Source organism: Mastigoproctus giganteus, chromosome 8 (genome assembly GCF_048544385.1).
Source record: "Mastigoproctus giganteus isolate SK-2022 chromosome 8, ASM4854438v1, whole genome shotgun sequence".
Taxonomy (NCBI): domain Eukaryota; kingdom Metazoa; phylum Arthropoda; class Arachnida; order Uropygi; family Thelyphonidae; genus Mastigoproctus; species Mastigoproctus giganteus.
In genome coordinates, this window is record NC_143582.1 from 140,149,391 (window position 1) to 140,176,866 (window position 27,476).

Below are 27,476 nucleotides of genomic sequence, written 5' to 3' on the forward strand. Positions count from 1 at the left end.
TTACCTCTTTGAGTAAATCCCACTCAGCACACTGTGATCACTGCCACCTAGTGGTTCTTTTATCTGCAGTTTCTTAATGCATGAAGAATCACTACTGATAATCAAATCAAGAGTATTACTCCCTCTAGTTGCCTCCTGAACATGCTGATGTAGAAAACAATCATCCAATAAATCCACAAAAGGCTTGCTATTGTGTGAGTGACCAACCCACAAATTCTAGTCAATACCTGGGAAATTAAAATCCCCCATTATAAGACTCTCTAATTTACTAGTCCACTCTATTTCCCTGTACAGTTTCTTATTATACTCATCAGAGTCATTAGGCCTATAGCACACTCCTACTCTCAATTTTGATCTCCCAATGCTTATGTCACACCAAACTGACTCGACACTGCACTGTCCAGCGATGTCGACTGGCTTCACTTCCTTGGATTTTATGTGTTTTTTAACTAATAGCATAACCCCTCCTGCCTTCCTATCCTGTCTATCCTTTCTGTAGACGCTGTACTCCACAAATTCCAGTTCTGCATTACTTATATCTGTATGACACCACATCTCTGATATCCCAACAATATCCGCCTTTGATGCTTTGAGAAATACCTCAAATTCATCAAATTTATTTACCAAACTCTTAGCATTGGTGTACACGCAAGTATACATGCACCTGTTCCTATTCTTAGCTACCCTAACACAATCCATGTGTTTCGTTGCATTTCAAAAGGCTGTGATTCAGAGGGCAACTGCTTCCCCCACAGCACTCCCAGTAGCTTGAGCCTTTTGCGTTGCTGCTCTGGTCTGAGTCATGATTTCGATTTAAATTTCAATAAAATTTCAACTTCAGTACAAAATTATAACCCTAAACTTGTATCCCAACACAGCTATAATGCTATACAGGGTGTTTCAGTTAAACGTTTCAGAACTTCTAAGAGGGGTAGAGTACATCCTGACAACTCGAAATCATATAGCAATGTGGGGTCGGAAATGCTTTCCTGAAGCGGTGTTGTACACAGAAGCACCATAAAGAAAAGACCGTAAGTGAGAAATCGTTTTAATAATACATGAAAAGAAGCAAAAGGTACATGGATTAAAGTAAGTGTTCGAAGTTTCTTCCACGGGCTACAATGCACGCCTCACATCTCCGACGCATGGACATCCGAACATTCTGGAATACTCCAGGCGAATTTCGAATTTCTTCGGCAGCTACTGCGATTCTTGCAACCAGCTCCTCAGCATTGTCAACAGGGGTGTCATAAACTAGCGATTTCATATGACCCCAGAAATAAAAATCAAGACATGATGGGTCGGGTGACCGAGCAGGCCAACGCACGGGACCACCACGTCCGATCCACTGTTGACCAAATGTGACATCCAGGTAGTTACGAACATCTCCGCTATAATGGGCAGGGGCTCCATCGTGTTGGAACCACATTGTCTGTTGCGTCGATGCAGAAATCTGTTCATCTCTCAAAAGTTGTGGCAATACTTGCTGCAGAAAGATCAAATAGATAGGTCTGGTTAGACCTATCTACTTGATAATCCATGTACCTTTTGCTTCTTTTCATGTATTATTAAAACGGTTTCTCACTTATGGTCTCTTTTCTTTATGGTGCTTCTGTGTACAACACCGCTTCAGGAAAGCATTTCCGACCCCACATTGCTATATGATTTCGAGTTGTCAGGATGTACCCTACCTCTCTTAGAAGTTCTGAAACGTTTAACTGAAACACCCTGTATATATTTTTCAGTATCAAGTATTATCTACGAGTTCCGTTTATATAACTTCCATATCAAGTTATGTATTAATTAATTATGTTACATTTGTAATCTAAGTCGTTATATGTATTTAGTTAAAAGTACAATTTAATTGACAATGAAGTTTAACAAAATTTTACTGATTAACTGACAATATTATATTATATACTGTACTATACTAAGCTTAAGCTATCTAGTTTGGGATATAACGCTGTGTCGTATAGTAATGGCGGCAAGTTATGAATGGTAAATCTACGGACACTTAAGTATTAATTAACTTCCAAATGTCGCTGTCTCAATTCAGAATAAACTAAGGATCCTGACTAGGTCTATAAGCTACTTATAGAAAATAATTTGATGTAACAATTCGTCAATAAAGCGGCTAAATATGGCTAAAAAACTTCTCGTTCAGCGGGTCTGCAACTTGTAACACGTGGATTTGATACCCTTACCGATACGTTTATGCAATTACAAGGCCGAGTAAAAATAAATTCACCAGATTAATCAGAAAATCACAAAATAATGCTATACTACTAAATTTAAATCAAAAGTTTTAGAAAAACAATAATTTCAAATCAATAAATAAGAAAATCCACTTAGCGGCGTTGAATACGTCTGACTCCCACTAGCCTCGTCAGCATATTTTTCCTAGTTCTGCATAAAATATGGTTGTGCATAAAAGACTGCTGTAAAAACTGGAGCAGTGTGGCATTAAGGGTAAGTTACTGCTATGGATAAAGGGATGATTAAGTGTAATAAGACATAGTTGTTATCAATAGGCACTGCTCTTCATGGACTAATGTTATTAGTGTAGTTCCGCAGGGTTCAGTTTTTTTTTTTTTTTTTTGTTAGTTGTTGGTGCATCAGCTTCTGTGGTCATAATGTGCGTACCAAAGTTTTTCTTTTGCATTTTTCGAACCAAAGTTTTCGAACCTGCAACCTTTGGGTTGCCAGGCAGGTACTTTACTCACCTGGTTAGCCCAGTTGGCACAGGATTCAGTGCTGGGCCCATTGTTTTCAATGATACTGACGAAGGTATGTCAGGCTTAATGTCTAAGTTGGCAGGTGATACAAAGGCTGGCACGGTGGTTAAGAGCAGTAATTAGGTGAGCTACTGAAACACGATCTGGGAAAATTGAGTCAATAGGTTGAGAAATGGCAGTCGAAGTTTAACATTGAAAATGCAAGGTTCTGAATTTGTCACTTTGCCCCAGAGTAACATCAAATGTGGATTCAGCTCCCGAAAATCCATGACATACATCATATTTCAGGATTAAAAAATGAAATGCTTAAAATTTGTTTAACAGTGATGTGGTCATCGATGGATAACCATACCACAAATTAATTAAAGTTTCTCATAGCAACAAACTTTTGTAATGCCCTGTGTCTATGTGTACTATGTCCATTTATGCTTATTCCTCTAATATATTCTTGTACCAAATTCCCAAGAGAAACTATAATGCAGTAACTTTATTACTGCACTATAGAAAACCTAATATTATTAGCTCACTTTTAGCCCAGTAGCATATAACCAAAGTTCTGTTTTTTCATATATTTTTAAAGAAAATGTAATAATAAATAAAGACACTTACTGCTCAGTCCATAATGGATTCTCCCTGGGGGGGAAAAAAGTTTTAATTTTTTCAAATTGCTTCAAAAATATATTTTGAACAAATTTTATGATTATACTTCTGCATTAAAATTTAATAGCAAACAAAACTATATTTATGCATGCCGTAATATAATTAACTGTAATCACTAAACATAAAATTGAGTAAAATCCTGTTATATTAAACTTCTCACAAACATGAATAATTTTATTCTAAATAAAATCATTGAATTATTTTACTTGTAAGTTCTGCTGCAGTTTTCTAACAGAAGTAGAAATTTATATTAAATTGATATTTATGTAAAACGGTGGAAGTTACTACAGAAGTAGTAATAACTTCTGTTTTACATAAATATTAATTTTAAAAATTAAAAATAAATAACATGACAAAATACACATTACAAAAAAATATATATAATTTTTAAATCATATTTTATTTATAAGAAAACCGTCATGGTTATAATGACCACTGGTCCCGTTACCCATCCATTATCTGTATGCCCTACTTAATATAATTACATTTATTGGCACAATTTATTAGACCTTATTCTTGCCGCTGTTGAGAACGAAATTTCAGCAAAATTTCGTTCTCAACATTTGTACCATAGCATACAGAACATTGCTGATGAAGATGTTGAAATTGTGAAAAACACTGCAATATAATCTTATTTTGGTCGCCTTTCATTTCTTATTTTTAATTTCTTGTCAACTATCTGTATTTCTTTTTCATATCTTACCTGGTCACCTCATCCTACCATATATCGCTACATTCCTTATCCATTTAGTCGAGTTCACTTCTGGTGTATACCATAGATTCAATAGGTTTAAACAAAAATCTTCTTCACACTTTCTACATACGATATATATACACACACATTATGGCTGTAGGGTACGTTTTACTAATGCAGTGTCCCTGATCCATAATCAACGATATCTTCCTTTTCGTACTGTTACACTCCACCCTCCATGATTACTTAGCTTCTTAATGCTGTTATTCTTTTATTTTATATATATATATATATATATATATATATATATATATATATATATATATATATATATATATATATAAAATGTATGATCAAATTAATCCAAAAATTAAATAAAGAAATAGAAATTAATAAAATATATATTAAAAATAAATAAGAAAAAAATAGTAGGAAAGCTAACATCCTATATATATATATATATAGAGAGAGAGAGAGAGAGAGTGTGTGACAGAACAGATTAATGCCATCAAATTTATGATTGTACATTACATCTGTCTGTATATAACAATTTTTTAGCTAATTATAATACGAATTAGATAAAGTGGAGAATTTAGCATAAAAGTATTAGGAGTGAAAACTATACTCATTAGTTCAAAGGGCCAAGTATTTAGGTAGCCTAAGTTGGACGACTTCTTTGTTGTACCCTATAAATAAACACATAGAATATAATAAAATCAAATAAAAATGATAATATAGCTAATTATAGATATATGGATACATTGAATGGAACGTTAACAAGGGCTAGCTCCACTCAATAATTAGCTGAGGCTATTTGTTTCTGTTTGCCATTTGCCAGTTTATCTATGTTCAAAAATACTGAGAATTTACTGTGAAATATATAAACAAATTGGCTTAAATACTTTAATATACCTTAAATTTAGCAGAAAACTGGCAGAATAACTGCTAGCCCAACAGATAGCTGGGAAAATTAATAATAATGGAAGTGAATAATGAATAATATATGAGTACAAATTATTTATTTATGTAGTGAAAAGGAAGGCTTAAGGCAAATATGAAGAGGAATAAGGATAGTAATAGACTTCAATCTCCCTCGAATTGCTCAAACAGATTTTGAGGTATAAAAAATTAGGGTCAGAAAGCAAAAGCATAGAAACAGCATATTATATAGATACTTGGGATTTACAGGGAGTGTAACTGCCCGACCTTTTAGAAAGGATCCTGGTATTATAGTATGTAGTGATATTTGATGTAATTAGAAGAATTTTTTTAGAATACCTAATGTATCATAAATCCAATAATGATAAGAAAATTATCTGATATATTAGAAATTATAAGGATAAGCTAAAAGTATAGAAGCTCCTTGGGAAATTATAAAAATAAATCTTCATTTGCTTAAATAGCAGTTCAATTAGTTAATCAAAACTAGTTTTTTGCAAAAACAGAAATTAAATAAATAGAAAATTAACTATACCTTCTTCTTGTGGACTACATACTAAAAGGAATATATATTCCAAGTTTCTGCCCTTATATATGATGAAGAAAGCCAGCAGTGCCCTCCCACTTTTGGTTATTATGTGAACAACTAAATATTTAATTAATTTAATAGCTGAATTTTGGGAAAATGAAATAATTAAAATTAGATTTTTGAATAATGCAGAAAATAGTAATTAGAAATTAAAAATTGAAAACCTAAATAAGTATTAGAAATTTTGTAAATACAGTATAAGAAAATGCTGTAGGTTAAGGCCAAGAAGGATAGCAGCGCCCTCTTGTTATTGGTTACTTTAATACCAACTTGAATAAATAATTAAACAATTATTTCCATGGAAGATAATGATAGAAAAATGCTGGAGTTTGTACCAAACAAAATGTTGGAAAAATAATAGCAAAATATAACAGTAAAAGTATATAATAGATGTGGAATGAAGAACTGTATCTATTATGGAAAACAACTGCAAATGCTGATATATTTTAACTCACTTTAAAAAGAAATTAGCTAGTACCTGATGAGTAAATAATGCTAAATATTTCAAAAATTAATTAATCACTGCCCCTAGAACAAATATAGGTACAAACCTTTCTACAGTGTAAGCTATATGTACCAAGGGAAGCAGAGGCAGATTTAACGGCGGGTGCACGCCCTGGGCCCTGACTTCTGAAGGGCCCACACAAAACCCCAACAAATTAGTTGAACATATTAGTTCAAAACTTTGTGATTATTATTATGCTATTATTAATTATATTATACATATATGATGTAATTAGAAGAAATTTTTTAGAATACCTAATGTATCATAAATCCAATAATGATAAGAAAATTATCTGATATATAAGAAATTATATTAAAATTTTATTGGAAATAAAACATTAATAGTACATAATATTTTTTATTTATTTAAAAAAATGGTTAACATGTATTTTTATTTTCCCTGTCTCTCTCTTTTTTTTAAGGTACCCAATATTTTCTTCTGCACCCGGGGCCTCAACCGACCTTAATCCGCTCCTGAAGGGAAATGCCTAATATATACATATGTACAAAGTACAAGTTCTCAGAATAACCTTAGCAAGATATTATATTTTAATTATGTAATTCAGCTATAACTAATTTTTGGTTAATATTTTCATGCCATTTATTAATTGCTATATTTATAGCCCTGTTAAGATATTTTTCTATGAATTTTTCTGGGAATTCATTCCTAATCAGTTTGACTTTTAGTGATTCTATTATACTATTGCTGTTATTACCTATTTTTATTAATCTGAAAAACTCTGTGAAATAATAATGTTACTATGAATTATTTTTGCAATATTGGAATGCCAATGCATTAAGCTAATAGCTTCAAAGTCTTTATGTGTATCATATACTTTGGTATATACCAATTACTGTATTATCAACTTTATGTATATCTATATCTAGATAGGTTGCAGCTGAAGTGCTATCTTTATTAGTACTTTCCAGTTGTAACTCCTGAGGATACTGCTATATCTTTCTGAAAGTTTCCCATGGAGCTTCTATATTTTTAACTTATCCTTATAATTTCTAATATATTGGGTATTTTCCTTTTTTACTTGATCTTATTCAAAAGACTTCTAATATATCAGATAATTTTCTTATCATTATTGGATTTATGATATATTAGGTATTCTAAAAAATTTCTTCTAATTATATCAAATATCACTACATACTATAATACCAGGATCCTTACTAAAAGGTCGGGCAGTTACACTCCCGGTAAATCCCAAGTATCTATATAATATGCTGTTTCTACGCTTTTGCTTTCTGCTTGCTAACCCTAATTTTTTATACCTCAAAATCTATTAGAGCAATTCGAGGGAGATTGAGGTCTATTACTATCCTTATTCCTCTTCATATTTGCCTTAATTTTAGGCATAAGCCTTCCTTTTCACTACATAAATAAATAGTTTGTACTCATATATTATTCATTATTCACTTCCATATTATTAATTTTCCCAGCTATCTGTTGGGCTAGCGGTTATTCTGCCAGTTTTCTGCTAAATTTAAGGTATATTAAAATATTTAAGCCAATTTGTTTATATATTCACAGTAAATTCTCAGTATATTTGAACATAGATAAACTGGAAAATGGCAAACAGAAACAGATAGCCTAAGCTAATTATTGATGGGATATATTGAGTGGAGTTGTTAATGTTGCCCTTGTTAATGTTCCATTCAATGTATCCATATATCTATAATTAGCTATATTATCATTTTTATTTTATTATATTCTATGTGTTTGTTTATAGGGTACAACAAAGAAGTCCAACTTAGGTTACCTAAATACTTGGCCCTTTAAACTAATGAGTATAGTTTTCAACCCCTAACACTTTTATGCTAAATTCTCTAATTTATCTAGTTGGTATTATTATTAACTAAAAAATTATTATATATATATATATATATATATATATAATAATAATAATAAGTTACACAGACAGGCAAAAGGAAAATATGGCCAAAATATAGTAACCTGTAAAATAAAATTACATCAAAAATAAGTTAACGGAAGCTGGCATCAGATAGGGGTAGGCTAATTTGACTAAGATTCAAAAAGAGGAAATAAAGCGAAAATGCAATAAATCTGATATCAGCCAAAGTAAAATTTGATACATGATTAGGCATTTGAAATTTGAGGAGGGGGGTATATGATGAGAGCCTTGTCAATCAATCAATTATAAAAGCATACAATTACAAAAGCTCATGGGGTATAATTTTTCTCAGTGTGGACTATGCTTTTTAACAGGAGAGACTGCTTCTACAGGGATGGGATACACTTAAATAGAAGGGGTGCAAGAGTGTTTGCTGATACTATCGAGGCAATGTTAGGTGGGGGGGATTCACAGACTAATAGATTAACAGTAGCCACAGGCAGAGGTAGAAGTAATTCTTCACTGCTTCTATTGGAATGGGCAGCATCCCTGCAAGCAACTTGCTTGGGATTTCAGGAACTGTTGGGAGTCATGAAACAAGTAAGAACAGGTGCATGTACACTTGTGTGTACACCAAATGCTTGGAGTATAGTAGATCGATTTGAAGTGCTTGTCAAGACATCAAAAGTGGATATTGTTCTTGTTTATACTCCGACACAACCACCAGGTCAGTGGAGTTTACAATAAATCAAACAACACAAATTTTAATCATATTTAGTAGTCATGGGCTTGAACCCCGGTCCACTCAGAGAGCGTGTGCTACTACATTCTCGCTCATGACCACTCGGCTACATCAGGCCAATGTTCGGATATCAGAGGAGTTTGTTATAGGCTTAATGGCTGTGATGAGTACAATGAACAATTATACAGAGAAATAGAATGGGCCAGTAAATCAGTGTCTTATAATGGGGGATTTTAACTTTCCAGATATTGACTGGAACTTGTGAGTTGGTCACTCACAAACTAGCAAGGCTTTTGTGGATTTACTGAATGATTGTTTTCTACAGCAGCATGTTAGAGAGGCAACCAGAGAGAGTAAGAGTCTTGATCTGTTTATCAGCAGTGATTATTCATGCATTAAGAATTTACAAATAAAGGAACAACTAGGTGGCAGTGATCAGTGTACTGATGTGGGATTTACTTAAAGATATAATTACCATCAGGGGTAAAGGAAAGGATTTTTGCTTCCGTAAAGGTGAGTACAGTGGTCTCAGACAGTTTTTAAATTCTGTACAGTGGGATCAACTGATGATGTTACCAACAGCAAATTCTAAATAGGAAGCATTCAAGTAAGTAATCGTGGAAGCTTTTCATACCGATTAAGAAATACTGTTCAAGATTTAGGCCTAAATGGATGCCAGATGAACTAATCGAACTCCTGGCAGATAATAAAAATGCATGGTATCCATATAAATGGAAACACAGAAGCCTGTGGTAAATATAAGCTAGTCTGTAATCAAGTCAGAGAGTGGAATCAATGGACCAATCCAGAAGACAGAGTGGTAATCAATGGACACTGCTCATTGTGGACTAACGTTATTAGTGGAGTCCCTCAGGGTTCAGTGTTGGGTCCATTATTGTTTTCTGTATTTATAAATGATATTGATGATGGTATATCAAGCTTAATGTCCAAGTTTGCAGACGATACAAAGGTTGGCAGGGTTGTCAAGGACACTACTGACACTATGCTGCTGCAACAGGATCTGGAAAGGTTGAGCAGATGGGCTGAGAGGTGGCAAATGAAGTTTAACATTGACAAATGTAAAGTACTACATATGGGAAACAGCAACCTCAGAGCAACGTGTCAACTCTGTGGTACTACACTGACAGTGGTAGAGAATGAAAAGGACCTGGGGGTAATTGTGCAGGCAGATATGAAGTTCTCTGATCAGTGCAGACGGGCTACAAGAGTAGCTCATGGTGTCTTGTCAATGATATACAGGAATTTTTCTAGCAGGGATAAGGAGGTGATTATTCCCTTGTATAAGGCAATGGTCAGGCCACACCTAGAGTACTGTATACAGGTCTGGAGGCTTCGTTTCAAGAAGGATGTAGAGATGCTGGAACGAGTGCAGAGAAGGGCAACAAGATTAGTGAATGGAACAAAGGGGTGCTCTTACAAAGAAAGGCTTAAGTTTTGCAAATTACAGTGTCTGGAGACTAGGCACCAGCGAGGCGATCTGATAGAGGTGTATAAAGCCTTGAATGGTTTGAGCATGCTCAATGCTGATGGGATTCTTCCTCTTGCTCAGAATAATCACCTGAGAGGGCATAAATTCAAATTGAGGAAAGACAGATGTAGGGTAGACGTGCGGAAATTTGCCTTTAGCCAGCGGGTAGTTGGTTGGTGGAACAGACTTCCATCCCTTGTCGTGGAAGTTGATAGCCTAAATAAATTTAAGGCTCAGCTGGACAGGTATTTCGAATGAACGGAGGGGTGAAATGGGAGTGGTTGTGTTTTTTTTTTTTTTGGCTGATGCTGCATAAGCTTGCTTTATTGCCTCTACTAATGCTAATGCTAAGTCACAAAGGAGGTTAGGCAAGCGAAGGCAGATTATAAGAAATCTTTGGCAAAGAATGCAAAGAAAAACAGCAAAGATTTCTTTACTTATATAACCTCTGAAAGGAAGGGGATGAATCAGATTGGTCCAACTGATGTCAATGGTTTGACTGTAGATGATCATTCTTAGCTGCCAAACTAAATGAGAATTCTGCATCTACATTCATACTTGAGCAGTTATTCAAGGGGAGAAGACCAGATTTTTATGAAACTCTAACATGAGTTATATGATTTTGTAATAACTGAGAGAAAAGTGGAGGGAAAATTGTTGAAGTTAAACATAAGAAAGGCACCTGTGGTGGATGAGATCTATCTAGTTATATTAAAGGAGGTGGCAAAGGAAGTAAGCAAACCCTAAGATATAATTATGAGAGCATTCTTGGACTCAGGGGAAGCCCCCCACAGATTGGAGATGTTCAAATGTATCTCCAATTCACAAAGGAGGATCAAAGGGTGATACAAGTAATTACAGACCTGTTAATTTGACTTCTGTTCAGGGGAAAATAATGGAGTCACTGGTTAAAGAAGCATTACAGGATCATCTAGACAAGACTGCAGTAATAATTCAGACACAGGATCGGTTTGTTGAAAGAAGTCTTGTCTGACCAATTTGATTGGATACAAAAAATAATTTTGATATCATATACTTGGAATTCAGGAAAGCTTTTGATACTGTTGCACATGGAAAATTACTGTACAAATTGAAGCAGTATGGCATTAAGGGCAAGTTGCTACAATGGATAAAAGGATGGTTGAGTGGAAGAAGACAGACAGTGGTAATCAATGGACACTACACTACGTGGACTAACGTTATTAGTGGTGTCCAACAGGGTTTGGTGTTGGGCCCATTGTTGTTTTGTATATTTATTGATGATGGTATATCATGCTTAATGTCAAAGTTTGCAGATAATACAAAGGTTGGAAGGGTTGTTAATAACAGTATGCTGCTGGAACAGGATCTGGAAAAGTTGTGCAGATGGGCTGAGAAGTTTAACATTGACAAATGTAAAATACTGCATATGGGTAGCAGTAACGGCAGAGAAATGTACCAACTGGGTGGTTACACTCTGGGTAGTGGAGAATGAAAGAGACCTGGGATAATTGTGCAGTGAGACATGAAGTTTTCTGAGCAGTGCAGACAGGCTGTCAGAGTAGGTCATGGGGTCTTGTCAATGATACACAGGAATTCTTCTAGCAGGGATAAGGAGGTGATTATCGTACAAGGCCACACCTTGAGTACTGCGTACAAGTCTGGAAGCCTCATTTTAGGAAGGATGTAAAATTGCTAGAATGAGTACATGAAGGGCAACAAGACTGGTGAGGGAAACAAAGGGGTGCTCTTATGAAGGAAGGCTTAAATTTTGCAAATTACAGCGTCTGGAGACTAGGCACCTGTGAGGTGATCGGATTGAGGTGTATAAGGCTTTGAATGGATTGAGCAGGATCGATGCTGATGGGATTCTTCCTCTTGCTCAGATTGCAAACCTGAGAGGGCATTAACTGAAATTGTGGAAAGACAATTGTCGAGTAGATGTGCGGAAATTTGCCTTTAGCCAGTCGGTGGTTGATTGCTGGAACAGACGTTGAGGAAGTTGATAGCTTAAATTCAAGGAAGAAGTGGACAAACGTTTGGAGTGAATGGATAGGTGAAATGGGAAGCTTGTTTTTTGGCTGATGCCATAAGCATGCTTTCTTTCATCATATAATTTACCTTTACTAATGTTAAAGTAGAAAACATAATGAAAAAGTCCAGCAGGCAAATCATCACTGTGCTGCGTGAAGAGATAATAGGCCTTTGGAGGTAAGTGGATAGATAACAGGCCTTTGAAGTTAAGTGTCTCCACTTTAGTGGATTCAGTAAGCCTGTCTCCACTAAAGTGGAGATAGTCTTACTGAATGTACATCTTGAGGCAGAGAAAAATGCAGCAAGATTAGAGGTGTATCTGGATGGTAAGGGAAACAAAATGCTACAGTGTACCCCTACCTACGCCGACATGCTGGGGAATCTGGCACAAAACTCCACATTCACCTCAAAACAACCACTGCAGAAAACAAAGGTGCTCCTTCAAAAACCTAACCTTGTGATCGTGAAGCCTGCCACAGATGGTGCTCCAAAGATGAGTGAAGAAATTAAGACTGCAGTTATAAACAACTTGAGTGGAGACCTTAAAATAACCAAGATCAAATCGATTAGGAAAACCAGAAATATCTGCATAATAATCGAAGCATAGACCAAGGAGGACGCAGCCCACATACTGACTAATACAATAGATCACTATGACTGGTAGCTGAGACACCCAGAAAAAGAAGACCTTCAATTATCATTTATGATGTTGACAGAGGACTCTCACCAGACAAACTCAAGGAAGAGCTTTTCCCCAGAAATCTGCAGAACCATTTCTCAGATCGTGAAGCAGAAACTCTAATCTTTCTAAAATATCAGACGAAAACTACAAGTGGAAATGCCATAAACTGGATTGTAGAGCTTGCCCCCTCAGCATGGCCCGTAATTAGCAACCAGAATAGGATATACATACAGTGGGGAAGCCACCAGTCAGATTAGAATAAAGGTAGACGAGAAGAATCATGACGTGATAATGTTGCAAGTACCCTATGCACATAACAAAAAGGTAAGAATACCCTTGCATATAAGATAACACAAAAGGAAGGTGACACCCACTAGGCTGCCATCGTGGTGCAAAATCTGAACGTCACTTACGAAGATAGACCACCTCTGCACGGCCTGGGCTGCATGTGTGCATCTGATCACCCCCCTTGGGGGAGCTCTATGACATTTCACTTTACTGCAACCAGGATGATATTACGCCAGCAACTAGATATCTCCAAACAACCCAGCTGGAACTCCCAAACCAGAAGATTGTAATTTGTGCTGACCTAAACTTCTACTCTCAGTTATGGCACAGCGACATGGACAGTCGTTGTGGGACTCATAACAGCCAACGCATGGAGGAATTTTTGGCCATCTCAAACCTGCCACAATCTGCCAAATAACCCTGCAACTTTCTCAAGCACCCTGTGGGAGGCCACCATTGATGTCACCCTCGCCACTAGATCTCCAGCTGGCTACCTACTTGATTGGAAAGTGAAAGAAGTGTGGACAACCTCTGACCACAGTGTGATTGTCTTTCAGATAAGACACTATTTCGTGTACCCCAATTCAAAAACAGCTGGTGCATAGATATGTTATTAATAAACCAGACGGGGCATTATTCCATGAAGTGCTCGCCCACGCAAGCAGACTTCAACTGGAAGACCCAAGTCAAATAGAACCTGATCAGCATCATTGTGAAATCACAAACCTGATTTCAGCCACCTGCAATGCAGCAATTAGGATGATGAACCCTATGCTGTGTGCTGTCCCTTGGTGGGGCCCGATGTTGCAGATGCTTCCGGTAACAATATAGACGAGTGCAAAACGAATACACTGCTCTCATTCAGAAGAGAAAGAAGAAATCTTGGGAGGACCTCGTTTTCATGACAGGCAATGTGGATCCCTGGGGGGGGGGGTCTACAAAGTGACTGCCAACAAACTTTTCCGGGGTGAAGTAATCCCAACAGCTAAATTACCGGACGGCACAATGACAACAACCTGGCAAAGCACAATAAATAATATCCTTGACTCTATTTTCAACAAATGGCCAGCTCCAAGTTCAGCTCTGCCAAGAAAATGAAGCATGCTCAACTCAATAGACCAAGCCTCCCTTCACTCTGGAAGAACTGGCTCCTGCAACTGCCAAGATTGGGAACGGCAAGGTGCCTGAACTGGACTTATTAGAGCCCGAAATACTAAAGAAGGTAGTAGAATACATCTCAGATCACATACTAAAACTGTTTACCACTGCCTACATACTGGCCACTTCCCATCTGCCTGGAAAGAAGCCAATGTATGCCTCATCCTGAAAAACTCGAATAAGCCACAGGACGAGCCAAACTCATACAGGCCCATAGAACTTCTCTCAGCTTTTAGTAAACTTTTTTGGCACCTACTGCAGAATAGTCACCCAGTATAACAATGCAGGCCTACAATCACCAAACCAATATGGATTTAAAAATGGCTTTTCCACTCTGGATGCACTGGAAAACATCATCTTTAGTGCCCAAGCATCATCGGGAAAACTCTGTACAGCCAACCTGCCACAAAACCTCTGCTGTTGCATCAAGGACTATCTCTCACAAAGAAGCATAACAGTTAAAGCACCATACAGCTCGATTTCCTGACAAGTGCACAGAGGATGCTCTCAGACTTCAGTCCTGGGGCCCGTCCTATGAATATAGAACCAGACGGCTTGCTAACCATGAACCTACAAGATTATTTTGCTTCTCAGGCATGTGCAGATGATCTGGTTCTTACCCTTGTCGTACTAAAGGCTCATCCTATCTCCCTTTTTTCTCCCCCTCAACTATATCCTCATTTTCCTACTCTCTCTCCTTTTTTTTTTTTTTTTTTTTTTTTTTTGTGGTCTCTGTCAGAAACCAGCCAGAGATTTTCGGACTATCTCCCAGAGGTTAGTGTTAGGCAACGTGGAGTCCCATAGCGAAAAGCCATATGATAACACCACACTTCTTAAAACAACACACTACTCACACTTCTGGCTTTCACAGAGTATTGTTTTACCACACAGAATATACGGCGCAGCTGTGGGAAACCACCGGAGGTTCCCCCAACCCAAACATTATGCCGCTATGTATCAGGCCATGTCTGGAGTACTGTATACAGGTCTGGAGGCCTCAATTTAGGAAGGATGTGGATCATTTGGAATGGGTGAAAAGAAGAGCAACAAGAATGGTGATATGAACAAAAGGGTGCCCTTACCAATTCTGCAAATTGCTGTCTAGAGACTAGGTAGCTGTGTGATAAGATCTTATTGAAGTTTAAGACTTTGAATGGACCGAGTAAGCTTAATGCTGTTGGCATCCTTCCTCTTGCTCAGAATGCACGAGTGAAGGAGCATAATATCAAATTGAGGAAGGATAGATATGCAATTGCCTTCGCAAGCATGTAGTTGATTGTTTAAACAAACTTCCATTATGGTGTTGTGGAAGTGAATAAATTCAAGAAAGAATTAGACAAACTGTTAGAAGAGATTGACAGTGATATGGGAAGCATACTTTTTATGTTTTGGGGGGGATGCTATAAGCTTGCTCGTTTGTTTTGTGTCATTTACCACTAATATCAGTATTAGTATACTAATACTAATATTAATACAGTTGCTCCTCAACTTCTAAAGTTCCATTCCAGTGACCAAGTCATAAGTTGACTCAGTTGTAAGCCTGTTTTCTACATTATTTATGGTTCAATACTACAGCAAAAGTTGTGTGCATTTGCCTTTAAACAAAGTAGTACATAGAAATTATAAAATAAAAAGGAATACAGTATAAGTAATGTGTATTTACTTTTAATATGGTTTTTCATGTTATATGCATTAAATAATTTGCTGCACGTCTCCTTGATAACAATTAATAAACTTGAGATTCGTATTTTGTCTCAGTTTGTTGCTCGGCTTCAAAGTGGAATGATGTTTCTTCAGTTTTTTTTTTTTTTGACCCTGTAAGCATGATTTACATACAAAAATAGATGGGTTTTCGAATCCAGTTACATAGAATTAACTGTTAGAAAATGCATCTAACTTGAAACTGATGATTTTGGGCAATTTCAATGCTCCCTCTAATACCACTGTTTAGATAGCTGAGGTAGTCGTACAGCAGCTTCACAACTCTTTAAAAAAATATTTAAAATTTTTTTTTTTCTGGAAACAACCTTTGTAATTTTGGATTGTGGTAAGCTGCATACATTATAAGTTGAGGAGAGACTGCAATAATAAAGAGCAGCCTGCCCTGCTAAACTATGCAAGGGTAATAGGGACATATAATTATAAATTCAATCTAACATACATAAGAATTTAACTAAAGCTTACATAACTGAGTATTCTGTATATCGTAATATTCTCTATTCTGTATATTCTAATGAAATTAATGCTGATGGCATCTCTTGCTCAGACAACACAGATGGGAGAGGGATTCATAATAATTTAAAATTTAGAAAGGACAGATATGCAGCAAATTGCCTTCGGCCAGTGGGTAGTTTGTTTAGAGAATTAGAAGTTGTTTTTTTAAACAACAACAACTGCAACTGAAGCAGTCGGAATAGAAAATCAAATTCTCTTAATTCAGCAAAATGTGCAGGCTGTATTGTGATAACCTTAGCACATTATAAAGCTTAAATAAATGTATAAAATATCTTATATATATTATAAATATTTTTGTATGTCAGTGATAATGTGTTTTATGTGTGCAATGGATATAAGCACTAAGCATAAAAATATAAAGCAAGTTTATAAAACCAGTTAACAGAAAGTAATGTCTAAATCAATTCTGTTGTGGTAGTCATGATAATGTAAAGAGAAGTCTACACAGATTTGTTAAATTCTAAACTCTGTTGAATTAAAATAAACACAATCATGTGGATTAAAATAAGACAGCTGAAAAGACTATTTTCAGGATCCAGACAAAAATTCTTGCACTTACAGGTAGAAGTAAAGTCATTTGTGCAGGAAAAAAATCACTGCGTCTAACAAAACCCTGAGGAAGGTTGACATTAATCAAAAATTTTAAATATCAGGTATAAAAACTTAAAATGAAAATGCAGCTCAAGATTTCTGACTTATTGTGACTTACGCAGGGTTTTGTTATTTCATGATAAACAGTAACAACTCAGGTGATAGCAGAAAACGGTTCAGAAATGGAAGCCCATTAGTGAGTCATAGCTAAAATTGTTAACAGAAATCCATATTCCCATGTACATATCATATTAGGCCTAGCAGAAAACTTAAGGAAAAGAGATTAATCCAGTTATTTTCTGGATGACATAGTACATTAACTAACACGATAATAGAATTTAAAAGCTGGATTTTGCACAACTATCTTATATAGCTATATAACTATCTTATAAATACATAGATTATGTATTGTATCTTTAAAGCTACTACAAATATGGGAACTACATCAAAACAAACATTGTTTACAGAGCATAATAATGGTACTTTTGTTCAAACAAACTGGCAGGAAAACTTTAAAAGTCCATTTTTCATTTGTTATGATTTCCAAATGCATGTGAAGTCATAAATATTTGGAATTAAATGGATGTGAACAACATTTTGTTTAAACAATATAATTTATCCCCAAAAATATATTGAATGAATGAGCCAAGATTCACATCCTCGCTGTGCCCTTGGGATCTTCTATTTTGGATACTAATGGAGCTTTACAAAGATCGTTCCCCACCCAAAACCTTAAGCTTAGCTGAAAACTGGAAGAAATACAGCAGATTCACAAGAGGAGACCCAGCCAAGTGCTTGGCCTGAAAAGCTGTTAGCACCTGGCCAGGTTCCCTGCTTAAGATCATAGGTGAAACAGTGGAAGTCTGTTTTTCCTCTTTCAGGATAATGGCTCTGTTCTAATTGCAGGCTGTGCAACAGAGGAATGGCAAGCTGGTTGAATTACTTTGCCTAAAATTCCAATGGAATATGAAATCTCAAAGCTCTCAGAACAATGCTATCATGCCTGGGGAAACCAACATAGTTGCCCTAAAACCATGGGGAGTAGACAAGAAATAATCTACTTGATCAGTAAAAGATAGCTAAGTGGTCCAAGTGGCAAAAGATAGCCAAGAGAGTGCAGTAGCACATGCTCCTTGATTGGGCTGTTGTTCAAGCCTGTGTGACTGCTAAATATGATTAACGATTATTATATCCATGATTTATTTAAACTCCTCTGACCTGATGGTTGTGCGAAAAAGAACCTGATACCTTTGAATGGAACATTGTGGGATTGGCTTAAACACACTGGATCAACAAGGGCTTGCTAGACATCAAAGGAGCAAGAATTTCTTTTTTCTCTGGTAAAAAAGATGCCCATCACAGAGGAGTAGCATCAGTCATAAAACACTAGCTGGGTTGATGTAACTGAGGTATGCTAATCTTCCCAAGCATAATATCAATAAGACATAAACCCAAGAACAGAAGTCAATGATAAAGATAATCCACATCTACATCTTATTATCTTCCTACTCCAATGACTGGATGTATTGAACAACAGAGACTTCCTAATAATTATGGGGAGGGAGGGCAGTGTAGTTCCCACCTTCAATGCAAAAACAGAAAGTTTCTCGACAGATGCAGAATAATAGCAGGAAATTAAAGAGGAAAAGACTTTCTGCTTCTGTATAAAAAATAAACTAATAATTGCCAACATTTTGTTCTACCATAGACACAAACACAAATACATTTAGACATAATGGCACCATCAAAAACTGCTTAAACATGGTAGCTACATTCTGGTTAGAAAGGGCCGGGGATCCTTTATTCTCATGTAAAAAAGTAGATGTGGACTAAGACTACAAATTATTTTCCTGTCCTAAAGATAAATTAACATTCACGAGCCTTTTGAGGACAGAAAGTGGAAAGTGAACTGACACGGACAAACTCAGAATAAAGATCTACAAAAATAAATACATTGAGGAAATTAAATAGATTAAACTCCAGTCTGATACAATAGGTGAGCACCCTTTGATTGAAAGGGAGAAAGACACAGTGGAGAAAACAGCCAAACAAATATAAAAGATTAGAGAGAGAGAATAAATAGTGAATGGACAAATGGACAATACTTGAGATAATGGAAATTTTGGAGGAAAAGAGGAAAGCAGAAATTAGCACAAGTTGAGGACAGAAAGTGGAAAGTGAACTGACATGGACAAACTCAGCAGAAAACAGGAAAGAATAGAAATGATAAAGATAATCTAGTTTTTTGCACCAGATCACTCCTACTTGGACAAGTGGCAGCAATCTCCAGTAAGAACAACTAGATGGACAAGAAGACATAAGATTGCAATGTAGATGACTACTGAACTAAAAACAAAGAAATCTCCAGGGCCTTTATCCTCCCATTCAATAACCATCAGTGGTTAATGGTTACTGAAAATTAAAATTAAAGAATTTGGAATGGGGAGGGGGGGATCCTGTTACTTTACTTGAGCAACAATATAACAGGGAACATAAAAAAAGATTAAAGAAGCACTCTCCCCCACCATCCACTTGTAGGGACTGCAACAAAATTCAAAATTTTCCTGGAGGAAATCCACATGGAGATACATCAGGTGAAGTATTCCACAAGTACTGCAATACCTATAGAACTGTGGAAAGGAAGGAGGGGAAAAACAGCCAACTTTTCAATCACATGGAGAAAAGGATCCTTATCTTCATTTATCAGAAAGGAGACTGATAAACTGTATTCAAACTACAGCCTATCTGTCTCCTCTCTCACCTGCACCTTTTCAACAGCCGAATTACAATCAGCCAAATCCTCTGCTTGCACCTTCACGATGGTGGGACCGTTAGTAATCCTGGGTATAACCTCCATGCACACATGGTGGGTGACCAATGTAAGCAGGGGTCAAGGTGTAGCGCCCACGCCACATGGAGGAATGCTGCCCCTCTATGCTCCAGGCAGTACTAGATGGTAGATGACTCTCATCAACCGGTACAATACCACCACTTTGTTTATTGGAGGCTTGAAGTGGTGGAATCCACGTTTAGTCTCTAGAGCTAAGTGCCGGTCAACCCTTCCCCATCTCTTCCGTCATGCAGTATGATTGATGACTTTTGAGGTTATGATGAACGCCGTGGCGAGATCCAATATTCCTTACATTTCGAGGGTACAGCTCTAAAACGGTGTTCGCAGGACGGCCGCTAGTTAGTACACCGGACCGAACCTATTGGTAACTCTCTAGGAGGCTTCCAGATCAGCTAGTGTATAATCTTGCTACCTCTACTCTGCCAGATAGTGACTGGAGGGAGTCCGAGTAGTGTGTATGCGGGGAGCATTGTCGACGCCACGTTATGTCAAGGATCTGGGTATATTCTTACCATGTGTACGCCATATCCAAAAATTTCATTATTTCATACAGCATGTTCTACCCCCTTTTTCTTACTATTGAATACACCATGAATTGTCAAACTAATAGAGCAAGCTTATCTGCGAAAAGATCTAAACCTCCCAAGCACTTCCTAATTCATTTCACAAATATACGTGGTCTCAATTCTAATCTCAACGATGTCCATTTCCACTTGCAGTCTGCCAAACCCCATGTACTTTTTCTGACAGAATCTCAGTTATTGATTGATTCAACTACTGCTCATCTAAGATGCCCAAATTATTCGCTGTACGATTCCTTTCGCCTCAAAGTCCGTTCTGATATTTCCTGTTAGAGACTTGGTAATTTGGAATCTCCTCTCTTCGATCTTCTCTGGCTTAAAATCTCTCTATCTCATTATGTCAAATTCATCTGTTGTCTTTACCGTTCTCCCAACTCCACTAATCACTTGGAGCTCTTTGACTTCCTCTCTTTGCAACTTGACTTTCTCCAGTCCAACTTTCCTAATAGTGAGGTAATTTTCCTTGGTGATTTTAATGTTCACAACTCCAGCTGGCTTCTGTTTTCTAGCCATACTGACCCAGCTGGTCGAGATGCTGAGGCTTTTGCAATTACTAATGACCCTGCACAGATTGTTTATTTACCTACAAGAATAATGGACAATCCTAATCATACAGCCAACACGCATGATCTTTTTCTCACAAACAACCCTTCTAAGTACACGGTCGAAGTGAGAGGTCCTTTAGGCTCTTCAGGTCACAACTTGGTGATTGTCTCTTCTCCAGTGAAGCCTTTATCTCATGGCTATTCCGAACCTCGTGTTGTTTGGCATTACAAGAATGCAAAATGGGAGATGACCTGCGAGATTTCTTTTCTTCTTTTCCTTGGTCAGATTACTGTTTCAAAACTTCTGATGTCAACGTTTGCTCAGATCGTGTCAGTGAAATTATTCTCATCCTTTATCTAAACCTTGGTTTTCCAATAAATGTGCTAAGGCCATTCAGGAGAAGAACGTTGCATATTGTAATTGGCTTGTTTCTAATTCTTCAGTTTCATTTTCTGCCTACACCAAAGCTCGCAACAATTGTAAAGCAGTTATTAATCATTCCAAACTAGATTTTGAACAGGCTAAGAGTAGAAAACTTGCTTCTTGCCCTAATGGCAATGCTATTGGCCGCAACTTTTGCCCATCTCTGCTCCTACTTCTGTCCAAACCAGATGGCTCTGTTGTCACTTCAGTCAAGGATAAAGCTAACCTGCTAGCATCCCATTTTTCTTCCAACTCATGTATTAATGATCTTGGTAAAACAACCTCCATTCAATCCCTCCTGTGGTCTCCCGTCAAAAGGATGTCAGAAGGATTTTGAAGAATCTTGATGCTAAGAAAGCTCCAGGTCCCGATAGTATTTCAACTTACTCCTATTCTTTGCCGCCTTTTTCACTTTCTTATTCCAAAGGTGTTTTTCCTTCTGCTTGGAAATTTGCTCATATCCAGCCAGTTCCTAAAAAGGGTGACAAATCCCTCCCATCCAATTATCGTCCCATTGCAGTTACTTCTTATTTTTCTAAAGTAATGGAGAAATCAATTAACCGCCAATTCTTGAACTATCTAGAAACTTTCCATCTGATCAACAATCCAACTGCAGTATGGATTCCGTCAGTGTGTCGATCCACTGGTGATATTCTGGTTTATGTTACCCATTTATGGACTAATTCAATGGAAAGGTTCAGTGAAACACAAGTAGTTGCTCTTGACATCTCAAAGGCTTTTGATCGTGTTTGGCATAAAGGTCTTTTAAACAAGCTTCCATCCAATGGTTTGCCAACTTCAAACTGACAGAACCAACTTTTCATCTTCCTCGTTTATTCATTCAACTGCCGTTTTCTGGGACAACCTTCTGTCATACGCATTTCCTGAAAATTACAGTCTACAGAAGTTCAAGTCCAATGTCAACAAATATCTTCTTTTGTCTTCTCAACCTCCAACCCAAGCATGGTACTAAGTACTATAGGTTCTAATACCTCTCATGTTTGGGGTTTACATTAAAAAAAATATATATATCTGTATTGCTGCTTCGTAAATTACAAACAGGCCTTTGATTCTGTGTACAGAAATCATTTAATTAAGAACTTAGCAGATATTGGTAGAGATGCTACTATGTTAAATTTCTAATGGAATTTTATAGAAACACTACTGGAGTAGTAAAGTTTAGAATATTGACTCTGATAAAATCCCATCATAAAAGATGTAATGCAAGGTGCCTTCTCCTACCCATTTTCTACATCTTCCTAGGAAATATAAAAAAAGGAATAGATCTGCCCCTAGAATAATGATCAATGGAACCAACATAAACCACATAAAATATACAGATGGTACAGCAGTTGCAGCAGAAAACATGACCAACCTTCAAAAAGCCGTAAATAGCCTCAATTCAACATGCACACGAACTTCAACAAAACAAAGATCATGAATTTAATGATCTTTGTAATGATGAAATCATTCAAAGACAGAATTAGGGGTGGATGGCTATGGGAAAACTTTTGAAAATCTGGAAGAATAACAGAATAACCACAGAACTGAAACTCTACAGATCAGTCAGTCAGCATATCAGAATGCTCTTTAATGAAAAAAATAAAACAAAATTCAAGATTAGATGTCTCAGAACAATTAAGAGAACCAGCTGGACACAGAAGAAAATTAATGGCACAATAAGAAGAGAAATGAACTACACAGAATCCATTATCAAAATTATAAAGACAGACAGCAGCAATGGTTTTGACTTGTATGCAGGATGACCTATGACACGTAGATGGACAAGAAGAATATCTTAGAACTCAAGAAAATTCTGATTTCAGAAGTGAACCTCTCAGTCAAGTTGAATAAAATAAACAAATAAAAGAACAGTATGTTCATTACCTTATTAATTATTCAACGAAAGTTAATTTATGTGTGATTTATTCCATGCTTTTTACTTTTTGCTCAATTAAGTGTTTCATTTGTGTTTTTCGTCCATTTTGAAATCTTTTTTTTTTTTTTTTTTTTTTGTGCTCTCATTTGGAACAAATTTGCTTGTGCCCTCCAGGATAAATCCATGGAGGCCAAGAAAACTTCCCGTAATGCATTAGTAAGGCAGTATCAAATAGCAGCATACAGTAATAACTTCAGTACTCCTCTTACCTGTAATAAAGCCTTGACCTTTCCCTTTGATTACTGAAATCTCCTTGGATACTACCTGTTTTTATGACATGATTACTTCCCACTATCGGTTCTTGAACTGCTATATTTTGATACAGCTTGGTAAGAACCAGGTCAAGGATAATCAATTAAATGATTCAAGAATCTATCCCCATTATGTCTACTACTGCATTATCCACAATCTATAAGAAGGAAATTAAAGTTACCCATAATCATTATTATGGGTAACTTTATTAATCTTTATTAATAAAGATCAAGAGACTTAACACATCCTCTAACTGTTTATGTACAGGTAGGCCTTAGAACACGAGGGGGTTATATTCCTAAAAAAAAGTATGGTCAATATGATGAAAATTAAAATCGGTTTTCCCATATAAGATCAATGGTATAATAGGATGACATCCTGAATTAAGAGCATAATATGCAAAATTTTATAAATATCAATGAAAAGAGCATATGTAATTAACTAACATATATAATGTTAGTTGATTACATAGATTAAATAAATAATGGCCATCCTGCTATATTTTTATTACTCATTATCACTTAACAGTGACTTTTCCTTTTATTAGCCATTTTCAGGATGAATTTATCAACATACTTAAAAAGAAATACACTATGTATATTTCTTGGTGATTTTCAAGAAACATATGCTGGAGAGTACTGAAAGCATAACATTTCTTTGTGTACAAAACTAGAAGTGAAATTTGAGTCAGCAATGTTCCATAATGTGTATGTAAAAACTTTTAAAGAATTACTTTGTGAATTAAAAAACAAAGGTTTGATTTTTACATAAATGTTTTTAGCTGTAAGATACAAGTTTTGTAACAACAGTATTACAGAAACATATCTGTTTAGGTTTGATTTTTTTTTTTTTTTTTAAATGATTTCATGTCTGTAAATTGTATGATTATTTTGCCAGTACTTATGTTTGTACTGTGTGGCAAAATATAACGAAAGGAAAAAAAAACAAAAAAAAACAGGTTTGTCCTAAGTGCAAGTTAGATTGTTTGCATAATAACATAGGTAGCAGTTTCTAAGTGAGTGTATATACTTAAGGGAGACAGAGAAGTTCATTTGTAAAACTATTTTATCACAAGAGATATTCTGTTCTTTTTTTTTTTTGTTTTATAGTCCAATGTTTCCTTGAAAACTATTTTTGATTATGTTGGTTTAACCAGTGAGAATTATCAAGTTGCATCATCAACAAAAAAATTGCATAGTTTCAGGAGCTTTGCATTGTTCAAAATAAGGTCACCTGTTAAACTACGAATACTGTTTTTATATGCTAAGAAAGCAAATCAAAAGCTAAAACTTAGTATCATTTTATATTTGTAAATGTATTGGCCATTCCTGTTGTCTAGAATCATAGCACTGAGATTAATTTTATTTTTCTGTTAAAATATCTAATGTCCAAACTTCCAAATGAATTCAGTTTTTTTTTTTTACTATTAATGATGAGTTTCAGCATAAATTTTACAATTGAAATGTTACTGTTTTTTTCATATAGAATAAAAGACTACTCACGTGGTATTACCTGGATCTACTTCATCATTACGAACTAAAATAAAAAAAAAAAAAGTTCATATGAATTATGAGGAAAAAAACTTCGGCTTCCAAATTAGTAGATCCTACCCCAGAAATTTGTAAATTTTAATTTAGGACATATTCTTTAACTGAAACTCTTCACTATTATTTATATTAAAAATTCTGATGACATTTCATGAAAATCCATCTACCCACAATGAATAAATATACTGTTTAACCTACTTTAATAATGAAAGAATTGGCAGTAATTACCATTCAATTTAACAATTCAATAAAAATTGATAGTATAATTATTTCTGGAAAAGAAAATTTTCAGTTAATTACAAGTAAATAACAAACTGTTCCCTGAAAATTTCTAACAGAGAATCACTAAACTCTTCAAATATATCACTTTATTCTCAGAAGATGTTAACCTGACATATATGAATATAAAGGTATCTTGTATTTTTCACTGTTACTTTGGTTCAAATGCACTAGTTCTTATGTTTTTATAAGAGCACTAGCTCTTATGTTTACATAAGAGCACTAGCTCTTATGTTTTATGTTCTTATGTGTAAGAAATGTTACTATTAGTATTGGTATTGGCAAAATGATGCAAGGAAGCAGGCTTGTGTGGTATCAACCAAAAAATAAATATATAAAGTAACCACTGTTTCCTTCCCTCACTTCATTTACCCAGTTACTCCTTAAATTTAGATAAACTTCCAAGCTCTACAAGAATAGGCCACGCTGTGCACTAATGGTGGCTTTACCAGGTTCTAGGCTAGTGTTTTAGTTGGGCAATTATTCCAGTGGTCAATCACTCTTTGACTAAAGAAAAATTTTCACACATATCTACAATTATTCCCTCTCAGGGAATAATTGTAGATATGTCAGGAAATAATATAGTTATTTCAAATTTAATATCTAAGCTACTAATGACCCAAAGGTGTGCCATTAGAAAGGTACACCACATCCAGTACAACTGCCAATTCTCCATTGTAGTACACCAATGGCAATATGCAAATAGTAGAATATGAAGTAATGGCAAAGGAAAATACAAAACTTACTCACCTAGGGCATCATGAATCTTCGCAGTGTACCTGTTAATAAAATTAACAACATAAAATGTTATTCACAAATAACATACATTACTTAAAATAAAAGCAACAAAATCCACGCAGATTTTTTTGCTCCATGAAATACACTGAGATAGCTTTACATTAGGAACCCACCACTGTGACTTCATGCATGAAGTGTGACTTATACAGGGTGTCTCAAAAATAGTGGTACAAACGTTTAGGGGAGGTAGGTAACATCTAAAGGAATGTGAATCGCATACCATAACCGGAAACGTCACGGGAAAGTAGTAGCAGAGGCATAAGAAGCAGAAATGACACAAGACAGTAATTAGTGGCAAACATTTATTTGACATAATATTAACAATGGAGTAAGAGACGGATGCATTTCATGATGTTACAACAGATGCTCGAAGAGTCCACCATGAGACGCGATGCATGCATGACACCGACGCAGCATGGATTGGCGGACACACTCGAACACACCTGGAGTTTCTTTGACAGTAGCAACAGCGCAGATGAGTCTCGCCACGAGATCCATTTCCGTCTCCACAGGTGATTCATACATGATAGATTTGAGGACCCCCACAGAAAGAAATCAAGGCTCGATAAATCAGGTGGGCGTGGGGGCCAGGCAATGCGTCCACCACGGGCAATCCATCGACACCCAAAACGCCTGTTCAAATGGTCACGAACACATCTTCCATAATGGGCAGGTGCCCTGTCACGTTGAAACCAAACGTTGCGTCTCACATTTGCTGGAACATCGTCAAATAACCCTGGTAGAACTTGTTCAAGAAAGATCCGGAGTTCATGCAGGATGGTAACAGGTATGGGCCGACTAAGCAGTCACCGACCATACCTGCCCACACATTTATTGCGAAACGATGTGCCGCATGGGGACACACACCGTGTGGGCCCTCTGCTAATCCATACACTAGGTGCATGTCTGCCAGCTCACAGTTCGTATACCAATGCATGCTCTTTGTGCAGCGACTACTGCTTGAATGAGTAAACCAGAAATTTTCCCTCTCGCGAACTGATGAACAGTGCCATGTACCAACTTACGGTGACATTTTCGGTTATGGGTTTCTATGCGATTCACATTCCTTTAGATGTTACCTA

General features: G+C 36.2%; 1 protein-coding gene across 1 annotated transcript in view; it reads right to left on the bottom strand.

The window, feature by feature from the left end:
• The window catches only part of Cad87A (cadherin 87A), a 778,434-nt gene that overhangs the window by 55,513 nt on the left and 695,445 nt on the right, over window positions 1-27,476 (bottom strand). The window contains exons 40-42 of the mRNA XM_090378948.1: window positions 26,347-26,375; window positions 25,273-25,306; window positions 3,345-3,368 (exon numbers count right to left, since the gene is read on the bottom strand). Coding sequence (XP_090235074.1) covers window positions 3,345-3,368; window positions 25,273-25,306; window positions 26,347-26,375 — 87 coding nt within the window. The remainder of the gene's footprint in view (window positions 1-3,344; window positions 3,369-25,272; window positions 25,307-26,346; window positions 26,376-27,476) is intronic.